General features: G+C 41.1%; 1 protein-coding gene across 3 annotated transcripts in view; it reads left to right on the top strand.

Moving 5' to 3' along the window:
• The window catches only part of DNAH5 (dynein axonemal heavy chain 5), a 319,159-nt gene that overhangs the window by 161,619 nt on the left and 142,980 nt on the right, over nt 1-14,560 (top strand). For all 3 annotated transcript variants that reach the window (XM_051853566.3, XM_089312625.1, XM_089312626.1), the window contains exons 32-35: nt 698-854; nt 6,635-6,847; nt 7,506-7,730; nt 9,836-10,008. In XM_051853566.3, the coding sequence (XP_051709526.3) occupies nt 698-854; nt 6,635-6,847; nt 7,506-7,730; nt 9,836-10,008 (768 nt within the window). The remainder of the gene's footprint in view (nt 1-697; nt 855-6,634; nt 6,848-7,505; nt 7,731-9,835; nt 10,009-14,560) is intronic.

The following is a 14,560-nucleotide window of genomic DNA, read 5'->3' as shown; positions in this document are numbered from 1 at the left end:
AATTGGTAAAATTTCAGTAAGAAACTGTGATGAAAACTGCAATAATTCTAACAAATGCCAGAAAACAAAGCTATAGATAATAAAATAACAGTAACAAATAGGTCCACAACACCAGGAATCCTAGTAACATACAGCAAATCTAGAAGCTAAAGTATAATTAGAGCTGGTCAATGATAGGAACGCTCAGGGTTTTAGTAACTCCTGGAGGCAGTGAACAGCACAAAACCCCTTTCATGGAGCTTGCTCACAGCTGGATTTTCCTTCTTTTCTGATGTTGGATTCATTGGATTCTCTTTTAAGACACAATTTGCAGCACTATATGGAGTCTTTAGGTGATATGGAGCATTTCCCTTAGAAATGAAAAGATGTATTTTAGAGATGAAGCAAAACAACAAAAACAAAACCCAAAACTCACTGTGTATATTTTATCCAGTTCTCTGCAAAAAAAGTGCAAGATCTTACTCTTATGAAAAATGAAAAAATTCTACCACTACTTCTGTATAAAAGTCGTTTCTTCATAACAAAAATAATATAATTTGACAAAATCCAACAAGTCAGCAAACCAACAACATTGAGAAAACATATGGGAAGATTAATTTGTCACATAATCTTTCCTCTTTTCCATCCAGATTGATTTGTTCCTAAAAGGTTCGGCTCTGTGTGTTTGTAAAAGTTTGTCTGTTTCTTTCCTGCTTAGATACTTGGAGAAAAAACGTCTTTGCTTTCCTCGCTTCTTCTTCGTCTCGGATCCCGCTCTTCTGGAGATTCTGGGGCAGGCGTCGGACTCCCACACTATCCAAGCCCATTTACTGAATGTATTTGACAACATTAAATGCGTCAAGTTCCATGACAAGGTTTGCCTAACTCTAATTGCTGACCCCTAATCACTCCATTTTAGAATCTGAATTGTTTTTGTAAAGTGGTTCTCTGACACTGTTTTTGCAAAGGTTTCCTTTCTTGTTCACAAACCGTTGGCCAGTGACTAAAAGCAAACCATGGGATCCAATTTGCCTTCAGAACTGTATGATTTGTTAATACTCAAAGTGTAGATTTGAATAAGATGATAGTTAAATGTGACAAAGAATGCAAGTTATACTAATTTAACTGTTTAGAAATCTAATGATTTCCTACTTAGAAATCCAACAAGACAAATAAATCAGTTGCTCAGAAAATAGTGACTTGACTAACCAGTATTGTTGCAGTCATTTTATTGTTTTTAAAAAGGTTTTAGAAGTTTTAGCATGATTTGCTAAAAGCCCCTTATTTTTATACTCCCAATGTACTTATAGAATCTTGGGAGATTCAACTTAAGAGAGATTACATTTGAACAGCTGCCAAAAGATATTGTCTTGTCCATCCCTCCTTCCAAATTCTCTGGAAAAATGACTCTTCCCATAATATTATATTCAATTCCCCTTTGGTGCCTCACACAAAGCCTTAGTAGCATTCATTTATTAATCCTAACATGCAATTGACTTTTTTTTTTTTTTTGACAGGCAGAGTTAGACAGTGAGAGAGAGACAGAGAGAAAGATCTTCCTTCCGTTGGTTCACTCCCTAAATGGCCACCATGGCCGGCGCTTTGCCGATCCAAAGCCAGGAGCCAGGTGCTTCCTCCTGGTCTCCCATGCGGGTGCAGGGGCCCAAGCACATGGGCCATCCTCCACTGCCTTCCCGGGCCACAGCAGAGAGCTGGACTGGAAGAGGAGTAACCAGGACAGAATCCGGTGCCCCAAACGGGACTAGAACCTGGGTTTCCGGCGCTGCAGGAACCCTAGTGAGCCGTGGTGCCGGCCTACAATTTACTTTTACTGAGTAACTACTGTGTGCCAGATGTGCTTATCAGTGGGACTATACTAACCCTCAGGAAACTTGCGCTCTGCTGCAGAAGGCAAAGTAGTTGTAGCAATCATCTGCTGGGTGCAGTTACTGCAGTGATGCCATGGCAATTAAACGCCAGTCATTATGGTCATAGCCCTCATGTTATGTGTGGGGACTGATGCCAACCCCAGGCTCCCAAGGAAGAATGTAGCATAATCAACATGAAAGTCTCTTTTATGCAGTGTAACACTCAACAGAAATCTGGCAAGTAAAGTATGGCTAACTTGGGACTTGAATTATTAGTAGTATGTTTGCATTCAGCACAGGGAACATGGGAATGACTGTCAGTGAGCCCTCCCCTGAGTGTATGGGGGTGTCAGGAAAGAGTTCCTGCACAACAGGGACTTGAAGTGATTTTTGGAAGGTGAGTGAGACATTGTGAGGCAGGTGAAGAATGAAATTGTGTCGTCTGAGGGATGGGAAGCCCAGGGTGTCAGAGGTGTGGTTGTGTGAGAAAGTGTGCTATTTTCCTAGAGTTGCTGTGGGTGAAGACAACAAAAATGTGTTCTCTCATTATTCGGGAAACTAGAAGGTAGAAACAGGATGTTAGCCGAGTTGCCCCTACTGGAGTTACAGAGGGAGCCTATGTTCCGTGCCCCTGTCCTAGTTTCTGTGGCTGGTTTCAATTTGTGGTGTCCTTGGCTAATAAACACATCCCTTTAGTGTTTGCTTTGGCCTTCACATGGCATTCTCTATCCATGTCTATATTTTTGTGCCTAAATTCCTCTACTTCTTATTAGAATACTAACCCAGAATTACTCTTCTTAACTTAGTTATGTTGGCAAAGACTCTATTTCCAAATAATGTCACCTTCACAAATAATAGGGTATCATTTTGGGGGACACAATTCAATCCCCAAAGGGACCGATGGACAAAGGAAGAATGATCCACAGGCCAGGTTCCGAAGGCCAAGTGTATCACACTACAGAAATTCTATTTCATCCCCAAAGTGGCAAGAAGCCACCGGAGGCTTTTAAACAGGATGGTGATCTGATTTGTGCTTCAGAATGATTCTTTGCACAGTGTGGATGTGGAATTATAGGGACAAGTGAACCAGTATGGAAAACATTGCAAAATTAAGATGTAAAAGGATGAAGTAGTATAAAAAAACCTTGGCAGAGGGGACACAGAGGAAGGAAAGACAGGATGGATTTTAATGGTCAAAACTTCAGTGTTGCTTGTTAGTCTGTGGGGTGTGTGGACTGAAAGAAGGGATTAAATTACACAGCAAGTTCTGATGTTTTGCTTGCAGCCTTCTGATAAAGAACTCAGACTTCGCTCATATACATTTTTTTGTACTATGACCAAAATTGACATTTTGAGATTTGATTATTGTTTATAGTCCTTATTTGTATTCTTACTGCTGTTCAATTTTGAACTTACTGGAGGGTTAAGCTTGTAACTATAAAGAAAATTGAGAGTATGTCATTATAAAAATGAAAAGAAAAAAGTAAAGATGGAGAGAAGTTGGGAGTGAGGGAGAGTAGGGTGGGAAGTATTATGCTCTTTTTTTATTTTTTTTTTGACAGGCAAAGTGGATAGTGAGAGAGAGAGACAGAGAGAAAGGTTTTCCTTTTCCGTTGGTTCACCCTGCAGTGGCCGCTGTGGCCGGCGCACTGCACTGATCCAAAGCCAGGAGCCAGGTGCTTCTCCTGGTCTCCCATGGGGTGCAGGGCCCAAGCACTTGGGCCATCCTCCACTGCACTCCCTGGCCACAGCAGGAGCTGGACTGGAAGAGCAGCGACTGGGACAGAATCCGGTGCCCCAACCGGGACTAGAACCCTGGGTGCCGGTGCTGCAGGGGGAGGATTAGCCTAGTGACCCGCAGTGCCGGCCCTATTATGCTCTTAAAACTGTATATACAAAATACATGGGGCCGGCGCAGCGGCTCACTAGGCTAATCCTCCGCCTGCCGCACACCGGGTTCTAGTCCCGGTTGGGGCGCCGGATTCTGTCCCGGTTGCCTCTCTTCCAGGCCAGCTCTCTGCTGTGGCCAGGGAGTGCAGTGGAGGATGGCCCAGGTGCTTGGGCCCTGCACCCCATGGGAGACCAGGAAAAGCACCTGGCTCCTGGCTCCTGCCATCGGATCAGCACAGTGCGCCGGCTGCAGCGCGCTGGCCGCGGCGGCCATTGGAGGGTGAACCAACGGCAAAGGAAGACCTTTCTCTCTGTCTCTCTCTCTCACTGTCCACTCTGCCTGTCAAAAAAAAAAATACATGAAGTTTGTTCCATATTTATAAATATTTTTTTTTCTCGGCTGGCACCGCGGCTCACTAGGCTAATCCTCCGCCTTGCGGCGCCAGTACACTGGGTTCTAGTCCCGGTCGGGGTGCCGGATTCTGTCCCGGTTGCCTCTCTTCCAGGCCAGCTCTCTGCTGTGGCCAGGGAGTGCAGTGGAGGATGGCCCAAGTGCTTGGGCCCTGCACCCCATGGGAGACCAGGATAAGTACCTGGCTCCTGCCATCGGATCAGCACAGTGCGCCAACGGCCGTGGCGGCCATTGGAGGGTGAACCAACGGCAAAGGAAGACCTTTCACTCTGTCTCTCTCTGTCTCTCACTGTCCACTCTGCCTGTCAAAAAAAAAAAAAAAAAAAACCTTTTAAAAATATTTTTTTTTCTCAAAGGTTATTTATTTGAAAGGCTGAGTTACAAAGGCAGAGTTAGAGACACAGAGAGAGGGATTTTCCATCTGCTGTTCACTCCCCAAATGGCTGCAATGTCTAGAGCTGGGCGGATCTGAAGCCAGGAGCCAGGAGCCAGGAGCCAGGAGCCAGGAGCCAGGAGCTTCTTCCAGGTCTCCCATGTGGGTGCAGGGGACAAAGGACTTGGGCCATCTTCTACAGCTTTCCCAGGCCATAGCAGAGAGCCGGATTGGAAGAGGAGCAGCCGGAACTCGAACGAGTGCCCGTATGAGATACTAGCACTGCAGGTGGTGGCTTTACCTGCTATGCCACAGCACCAGCCCCAATAATTTTTTTTAGAAAATCCTAAGACTTCATGGTTCAGGAGTGAAGCTTCTCAGTGTCTTAAGTTGTACATTGAAGATAATTTAAACTTCTTCATTTGTCCACACGGTTTTAGCCTCTGGCCATTGCAGTTACTTAAGACAACATTGCACTTGCTTTTTTGTTATTCCTTCTATCAAGTTTCTATATCCAAGGGCACTACCTGAGTTTTTGTATTCTGAATCTTCTAACATTATAAATATAAATTTATTTTCAGGACTTGGAAAGGGTCAGTGCAAGTATAGGGCCCTGAACTTGAGACTCATTAGTTTCTTGGTAGAACACTTCTCTCTACAGCCAAGGAATACTTGATTACCATGGCACTGAATCTGATCCCAAAGGAACAGCATTCCATCTTGCCAAAGAACAGAAACAACAGCAAACATTTGTGTTTACTTTCCAATTTGTTTTATTTTGTTTAACTACTGTGTGTAGCCTGTGAGATGGGTAGGGAGGTAGGAAAGGCATGATTTTTTTTTAACTTTTATTTAATAAATATAAATTTCCAAAGTATAGCTTTTGGATTACAGTGGCTCCCCCCCGACCCATAACCTCCCTCCCACCCGCAACCCTCCCATCTTCCGCTCCCTCTCCCATCCCATTCACATCAAGATTCATTTTCAATTATCTTTATATACACGGAAGATCAATTTAGTATATACTAAGTAAAGATTTCAACGGTTTGCACCCACACAGAAACACAAAGTGTAAAGTACTGTTTGAGTACTAGTTATAGCATTAAATCACAATGTACAGCACATTAAGGACAGAGATCCTACATGGGGAGTAAGTGCACAGTGACTTCTGTTGTTGATTTAACAATTGACACTCTTGTTTATGGCATCAATAATCACCCGAGGCTCTTGTCATGAGTTGCCAAGACTATGGAAGCCTTTTGAGTTTGCCTACTCCAATCTTATTTAGACAAGGCCTTCAGAGAAAGGTACCTCCTTCTTTGATGGCCCATTCTTTCCGCTGGGATCTCACTTACAGAGATCTTTCATTTAGTTGTGTGTGTGTGTTTTTTTTTTTTTTTTTTTTTTTTGACAGAGTTCTTGGCTTTCCATGCCCAAAATACTCTCATGGGCTTTTTTGCTGGATCCGAATAGAAAGGCATGATTTTTAATGATTAACTATGGATAACAAACTTGATCTCTGAGATGTTGTTCTGCAACATTACATGATGAGTGAGTGGAAGAGGGCCGTTGGTTCCTGTATCTGAGAAATGCAACTACCACACTGTCCTCATTAAGCTGGGCTGCATGGAGACTGAAGTGACCAGAATAGGAGCTAGGTTTGGATTAGAAAACTTGTATAACCAAGAGCTCCTCTGTCATGTTTGCTACAGAATTGGAATTTGTATGGCGTAGATCCTTGACAATGTCGACCAGATAATCTGATGGTATGGAATGACAGGTTCTTCAAGAGTCTGATTTCACTTAGGAAACTTTAGAGGTTTTTTTTTTTTTTTTTCAATCATCACTTGTATATTAAATATTTCTATTAGAAAATAAATTTTTCTCCTAGAATATAGATTATTTGGAATTAGTTTGGCATTGTGTTAGATTTTATGGTTAATTTTTTATTGTTTTGAAATTGTTTTTATATATTTTGTCTTGTATTTCCTAATCTTAACTTTCTAATAGCTTAACTTTCTAAAAGAATGGTAACTGACACAAGGGGCATGGAGAAAGAGTAAAATTTTTTTTTCATTTTTTATACAAATTTTATTTTGTCTTCCGACATAGATCTACGACTGCATTCTGTCAGTTTCCTCCCGAGAGGGTGAGGTAATTGAATTGGACAAACCTGTGATGGCAGAGGGAAATGTAGAAGTTTGGCTTAATTCTCTCCTGGAGGAATCTCAGTCCTCGTTACATCATGTGATTCGTCAGGCAGCTGCAAATATTCAAGAAACAGGTTTCCAATTGATTGAATTTCTTTCTTCCTTCCCTGCTCAGGTCAGTGTATTGAAATGAGAAAATATTTTGGTAAAACATCATCTTAAATCTCAGAGATTGCCTCTTACAAGCCTCACAAATGAACTGACAGCTTAACTCTGGACCCTAAGATTTTCTTAAGGATCCATTAAATATAGATAAGCTTAAAGATTCCAACTGCAGATTATTTAATCATATATATTTATATCTTTATGTGACAATGTATATAAATCATGAAAACATACAGAATGGATGCTTTACTACAAATGTGAAAATGGATTTCAGCATTAAAATACAGGAAATAATGTTTTCTTAGTCATTGTGATCTACAAATATTTTTGAATATTTACTATGTGTAAATAATGTGCTAGTTTGAATAAAACAAATCTGAGGCATATTCTTTTCCTGTAAGTAACTTAAAAACTATTCAGGGAAATATGTGACAAATGTAATCATTTGAGATTTTGCGAAAAATATTGTAGATACATCATGAGGCTTTACATATTTAATTGCTAGATGAGTAATATGAATAGAGTTTTCATAGGTTTTGAGACCAGGTGTCAAGTTGATGTAACCATGACTCTCTATTTGTGTAATGATCACAAATATTCATTATATGGTGATTTCTGATTAAATAGATAAATATGCCTCACACTCATAAAGCTCTTATTTCCATAAGGTTGGGTTATTAGGAATTCAAATGATATGGACAAGAGATTCAGAAGAAGCCCTTAGAAATGCCAAATTTGATAAAAAAATCATGCAGAAAACCAATCAGTCTTTCCTGGAGCTACTGAACACACTGATAGACATCACCACAAAGGATCTGAGTTCCGTGGAGCGAGTTAAATTTGAGACTCTGATTACTATTCACGTGCACCAAAGGGATATCTTCGATGACCTGGTAAATTCTTTATAAATGCTGTGACATATACAGAAGAGTAAATATTAGACACTATCTGTGTTTACCTGCTGGAATTAGTTTGATTTAATTCAGAAAAGGTTAAATTCAGGCAAAGAATCATCTCAGGATTGGAGCTTGTTTGTCAGACTTTCTTTTCAGTCATTACCTGAAATTTCAGTCATATTCCGATGATCTATACTATGCTACAATTAGCATAGAGACAATTAGACTCTATTTTTAAAGTCCTTATGTGATTATTTTAATGCTAAAAAGTCATGTAGCAACCTGAAAGGCTTTCATTTATCTCATACTCCTTTTAGTTATTTATTGGAGAGCACTAGTTTCGTGCTGCAGAAATTAAGTAATATTGCTAGTAGAGCTATTTAGGGTTTCCCTTAAGGCTTTTGGTAAATCACATCCTTAACAAGTTTTTTACATTTTATGTCATTGATTGCAAATGGTCTTTCCTAATATAGCTTGTGACACTCAGGTGTCATGCAGATTTTTGCTTTTAAAGAAAAAGCAGTGTAGGAAAAAGGAGGGTTCAATAGTTACAAAAAATGGGAAATGTGAAAAGAAGTGAAATTTGTCCTTTACTATAAAATACAACATTAAATAAGAGACAAGAAGCTCTTATTTTCATAATAATTTTCTGGGTTGTGTCTTACCCATTATGTGAAAAGGATTATGAAAGATTGGTTCTGATGGAATGGCAATAAAAGACAGTACATTCCAGCTGTTTTGTGTTCATTTCCTTTCTTAATAGTTAAGCACACTGTTTGCTTCTCTGAGAAATAAAGAGGTCAAGGTAATTTTAGATTTCTTATTTGTCAAAGAAAAATGAGTAAAGTGCCTTAACATTTTGGTAAAAAAAATCCAGGCAAAAGCATTTGCTGGAAAGTAACCTGCCTTTTAGATGTTAAAAATTTGGGCCTGCTGCCATTTGTAGGAAAAATAATTAATGGATTAAAAAAAAGCCCAGCAATATAATTTGTCATAATCTTGAGATGTCTTTTTTCTTTTTTTTTCTTTTCTTTTTTTTTTTTTTTCTTTTTTGACAGGCAGAGTGGACAGTGAGAGAGAGAGACAGAGGGAAAGGTCTTCCTTTTGCCGTTGGTTCACCCTCCAATGGCCGCCGCGGCCAGCGCGCTGCGGCCGGCGCACCGCGCTGATCCGATGGCAGGAGCCAGGAGCCAGGTGCTTTTCCTGGTCTCCCATGGGGTGCAGGGCCCAAGCACCTGGGCCATCCTCCACTGCACTCCCTGGCCACAGCAGAGGGCTGGCCTGGAAGAGGGGCAACCGGGACAGAATCCGGCGCCCCGATCGGGACTAGAACCCGGTGTGCCGGTGCCGCTAGGCGGAGGATTAGCCTAGTGAGCCGCGGCGCCGGCCGAGATGTCTTTTTTCTAACATTGTTTATTTCTGTCTTTGCATGCCAGAACATGTTTTTATGCGTTATATTCTGGGGTTGGGACTATGTTATTGGGCATTTAAGGGTAAAATTTCAGAAAGAGGGATCTTATTTTTAAGATATGAAATGCCATTTAAATTAGAGGGCCATACATCAGGATTTCTCTTGAATTTTCCTATTCCCACATATTCTTTTTTTTTTTTTTTTGTAAAAGGTTTATTTATTTATTTGAAAGGCGGAGTTACAGAGAGAGAATTAGAGAGAGAAATGGCTGCCATGGCCGGAGATGCACCGATCTGAAGCCAGGAGCCAGGAGGTTCTTCCAAGTCACCCACGTGGGTGCAGAAGTCCAAGGACTTGGTCCATCTTTTACTGCTTTCCCAGTCCATAGCAAAGAGCTAGATTGGAAGAGGAGCAGCTGAGACTCAAACTGGCGCCCATATAGGATGCTGGCACTGCAGGTGGCAGCTTTGCCTGCTACCCCACAGTGCCGGCCCCTCCCATATCTTCTAAAGCTTCTTTTTTGTTGATGAATACTTGAGTGAACTGGATGGTGATAAAGCTGGCATCTCTGAACTAATTGGGTAGCCTTTGAGTTCCCTGTGTTTCACTGTATGGTCCACATGAATGCTTATATGTGTACTAAATAAATACTCCTAGTCTCATTTCCAACATTATGCCTTTTGCATTTCAGTGTCACATGCACATCAAGAGCCCAACAGACTTTGAGTGGCTGAAGCAGTGCAGATTTTATTTTAATGAAGATTCTGACAAGATGATGATTCACATCACTGATGTGGCTTTCATATACCAGAATGAATTTTTAGGCTGCACCGACAGACTTGTCATAACTCCTCTCACAGACAGGTGATGGAGGGATTCTGTGATTTTAACCCCTCAACACTCCACTTCAACATTTTTATTCTCACGAGTTGCTCAGGGGATTTTTGCTTAATGTTTCTTAAGGTTTATAGAGTCTTTTTATATCAAAGCCTTTGAAATTCAGTATTTTTAGCTTTACACCTGTGTCTTCACCTGGAATTTAGATTTGCTTCCTTTGCATTTAGTCTTACAGAGGCAAGGTTTAAATGCATCCATGGACATTGAATGGGCAAGAAAGGGAATTAATTGTTGTATGACACCAGGTGCAAATCACAGCAGGCTTTGAAGGCTGCTGGAGTCCCTTGTCACCACATAGAGACAATTAAGATGATCTTTTAGCAGGAGAGAAATGGAGCATCGGTGCAGGTGAAAGCAGTGGGGAGAAGCCTGGGCTATGCATGGGGAGTTGTCGATTCTGCTCTGTGCTGGTTGTGTTTGTTTGGGCCATCTTTGTCATCTCCCTAGACTTCATCACTTCATCTGTAAGTTGAACTGGGTTGTCCCTGGAGGGTCCTCCCAGGGCTAATGTTCTGTGATTTCTCAGTCTAATTTGAACTTTGTGATATGAGGCACATTGTATATTCTCTGGTCTGGATATGCTGAATACTTAAAATGTCCAAATGGCTTAGTTGAATCCTTCTACCCTGTATTCATAATACAGCATTGTGTGGCTCCTCATCATCAATCTTTGGCCTTAGCTGAAGCTGAACATGGGTCATTATCACAGAGTGATCCTTCAAGCTATAAGATTTAAAATGTTATCAGAGGCAATTTGAGTTTGATGTATTAACACTGTCATCTGCTAGGACTGATTGCCTGTTTGGTTCATTTATGATGCTCACAGCAGTGTCCACTGTCAGTTGAAGCTGGAGGAGCTGCAAGATATTTTGTGGGTCTCATCTTCCTCTTGCATTTAGCTCTTTTAGCTTTTCTTATTCTCTCTGAAGTCTGGGTTGAAGATGGCTTGCCGTAGCTGTGGCAGGACCTTGTGGGGAAGGAGATTATCCAATAAGTCAAACATAGAAAGATGAATACCACATGGCTTCATCAGAGGTGGAATCTAAGAAATCAGACTCGTGGATGTTCAGAGCTTGATGGTGGTTTCCAGAGCCTGAAGAGGGAGCAAATGAGGGGTTGTTGGTCAAAGGGTACCAAGGCTGAGATTAGCAGGAGGAATAAGTGTTAACATCTATTCCACAGTAGGGTGACTGTGGAAAATAATAATGTGTATTTCAAAATAACTGAGAGAGAGCAATTCAAATGTCTTCCCATAAAAAATGGTAAGTAGATGAGGTTAGGCATATGTTAAATCATTTGGCTGAATCCTTCCATATTGTATCCATGTAACAGAATTTCATATTATACCTTATAAATGTACACAATCAATCATGATTTGTGAGTTAAAGTAATGTTAATTTAAGAAACATGAAGAGTTCCCCAACAGGAAATCTATATGAAAAGTGTATGTGCTTGTCTCCTGCCTCCTCTCTTTCACCCTCCAGTGCCTCCTTACCTTCCTCTCTCTTTATTGAGAAGACAGATGCACTGATCTCCTGTGATCACATCCATAATGTGACCACCTGTCCTTGCATGATCTCTGTCTCTCCTGGTTCTTTGGATGCATCATACAGAGACAACATCTCCACTGACACTGGGATGTCCTCTCTGGGAGCAGCATCCGTTTCTACTTTCTGTGTATCGTGCTGATCAATGTGCAGCCCATACCCTGACCCCTCCAGTTTCCTTCTAATTTCTGTGCCCTCATCAAAACCCATCCAAAGCAGTTTCTCTCTTATTTTTGTCTTGAACTCATTCCATTCAGGCTCCTGGTGTTCATTTTCTATTGCTGCCTTAACAAATACCACACATTTAGAAGTTTAAACAGCTCAAATTTGTTATTTTTAGGATTCTGTATGTCAGAAATATGAGACAGTTCTCACTGGACTAAAATCAGGGCTCAGTGGGACTTGTGTTCCTTCCTGGAGACTCTACGGGAGGATCTATAATGCTCTTTCAGGTTGTTGGCTGAATTCTTTTACAAAAGAACACTCTTCACTAAGATGATTACTTTAACGAAGTAAGTACTGGAGACACAGATGCATTTGTGGTCAGCTTTTTGCTGATCCAGCTGGAAAAATTCAGTAACTGTGGCCGCTTTCTTGACTCTGGGGCATCATGCCATGTGGACAGAGCTGTGAACATTTCAGAGGCTCAAACAGCGATTATCATTCCATAAAAGCGTGTAGCACCTTTCTCCAAACACTCATGGTGTCTTTAATGACCAATCTTTCCTTCCACTTCTGAGCACACGTGGAGAAGACTGGAAGTACATACTACTGCTAGCACTTAATAGAGAGGGCAGAGGGAGTTGATGGCTGATGCAGCATCTTATCTGCTTGATAAGAAATGTAGACAAGCATAATGATGTGTCTTTCTCTGACATAGTCTTGCAATGTGTGAGACCACTCAGCTCTGCCCTTAGCATATCTGTAGTGTTGGGTCAGACACCTCACTTCTCTCATCCCCTTCTTTTGGAATCATTGTGGGGACTAGAAATGAAGCACACAGTAGTCTCCCCTTTTCCTTGGTGGATACATCTCAAAACCCCTAGAGGATGCCTGGAACCTCAGAGAGTACTGAAGTCTAGGTACATTATATTTTTCCTATACATCTATATATGCCTATGATAGTTTAATTTATAAATGAGGCATAGTAAGAGATTAATAGTAATAATAAAATAAAACAATTATAACTGTGTACTGTAATAAACCTTGTGTGAATGAACCCCCTCTCTGTTTCAAAAAATGTTCATCTAATATTTTTAGACCATGTTTACCACTAAGGGTAAATGAAACTGCAAAGAGTAAAACTGTGGATGAGAAGGGGCACCTAAATGTCCAGGCCAGAGCCCAGACATAATAAATGTTACTCTCATCACTATTTTTACTTTGAGCATTGATGTTTGTAATCATTGAATAATATACTCTTTTGCAACCTTTCTTCTCACTTCCTCTTAAGCAAGTACTGTAATCAAAGACTTTGTAACTAAACTAAGTTCTCAACAAAGTAAAGAGCCTTGTTGATATATTTGCCACTGTGATCTTTGGAAGCTTTTTAATGTTTTAGAATCCTAGGAGCCAAAACCACTTCTGGTTTACATGTTATGAAGTGCGTCTACAGAGTAATTACTACTTAATACTAATTCTGGTGACAGATTTGGTTAAAACAAAATATGGTGAACCTTGGGTCATGGGGTCTGTCATTTTTCGTTTGGCATCATGGTCATAGTCTGTGTCTAATTCCAGGAGCTGTTGGTGCAGGTGGAACCAATAGGAGTGTGCTATTGAGCATATAAAAGCCATTTATTTGCCATAAAGTCATAGTACACAAGGTATCAGGGTCTAGGCAAGCAGCTGGGGCGGGGTTACTGGTATGAATTTGATCCAGCTTCTGATAGCAGAATGTTTAATGTCGAGGCAAAAAACTGGAATAGAACTCGGAGAAGGCCACAGAAACACATAAAAGGTCCAATCTTATTTTTGAATGGAGAACTTTTGGAAATGACTTGGAGGAAGAAGATTGGAAAGGAAGACAGAGAAGCCAGGGGCAAGGTACACAAACCTGTCGAATTCCCTGAGAAGAGTCACATGACCCTGTGTCTCGAGATGCTCTGACAGTTCTTGCAGTCACTGCAAGGTGGTGTGGGTACCAGTCTAGCAGCTGGGCTGAAGCCTGCCTAGTGGAGAAAGTAAGGGATCAGTTGCTAAACATGCTGCCTACTTTTCAAATCAAAGAATGATTTCTTTGAGACAACAACTTGCTAAACAATCCCAGTTATGTAAAGAGGGTTTGTAAGACAGCAGCAGAGTGGCCAGAATTGAAAGGGGGTGCATTTCTTCCCCTGAGAAGGTGGATGTGTCCCAAGGCCAGGTAACAAGGGGGCATGGCTTGCAGACAGGCTGCCTTGAGTCTCAGGCCTCCCTGTGCACTCCTGAGAAGAGCTGCTCAATCTCCATGAGCCTCTTGCCCCATCTGTGAGATGGTTTCCCTTCAGGTCTCTCTGGGAATGCAATGAGAATCAAGGATGTGGCTGCATCATGCCAGCTATTGATGTTACATACTCTGCAAGGGCAGAAATGAGACCTTTGGTTAAAAGGCAAACCCTAGTACTCAAACAGTACTTTACACTTTGTGTTTCTGTGTGGGTGTAAACTGTTGAAATCTTTACTTAATATATACTAAATTGATTTTCTGTATATAAAGATAATTGAACATGAATCTTGATGTGAATGGGATGGGAAAGGGAGCGGGAGATGGGATGGTTGCGGGTGGGAGGAAGGTTATGGGGGGAAAAGCCACTGTAATCCAAAAGCTGTGCTTTGGAAATTTATATTTATTAAATAAAAGTTTAAAAAAGCAAACCCTAATGGAGAGAAGGGATCCTTTTCATCGCATACCTTTACCTTTTGATCCATATCCAGGCTTGGTATGCACTCAGGGCTGAGGCATTTACTGTCTCCTTCTCGAACCCATTCTA

This window comes from Oryctolagus cuniculus, chromosome 14 (genome assembly GCF_051225735.1).
Source record: "Oryctolagus cuniculus isolate XC-2025 breed Fujian yellow rabbit chromosome 14, ASM5122573v1, whole genome shotgun sequence".
Taxonomy (NCBI): Eukaryota; Metazoa; Chordata; class Mammalia; order Lagomorpha; family Leporidae; genus Oryctolagus; species Oryctolagus cuniculus.
The sequence above is the reverse complement of the archived record's forward strand: the minus strand, read 5'-3'. Positions and strand labels throughout refer to the sequence as shown.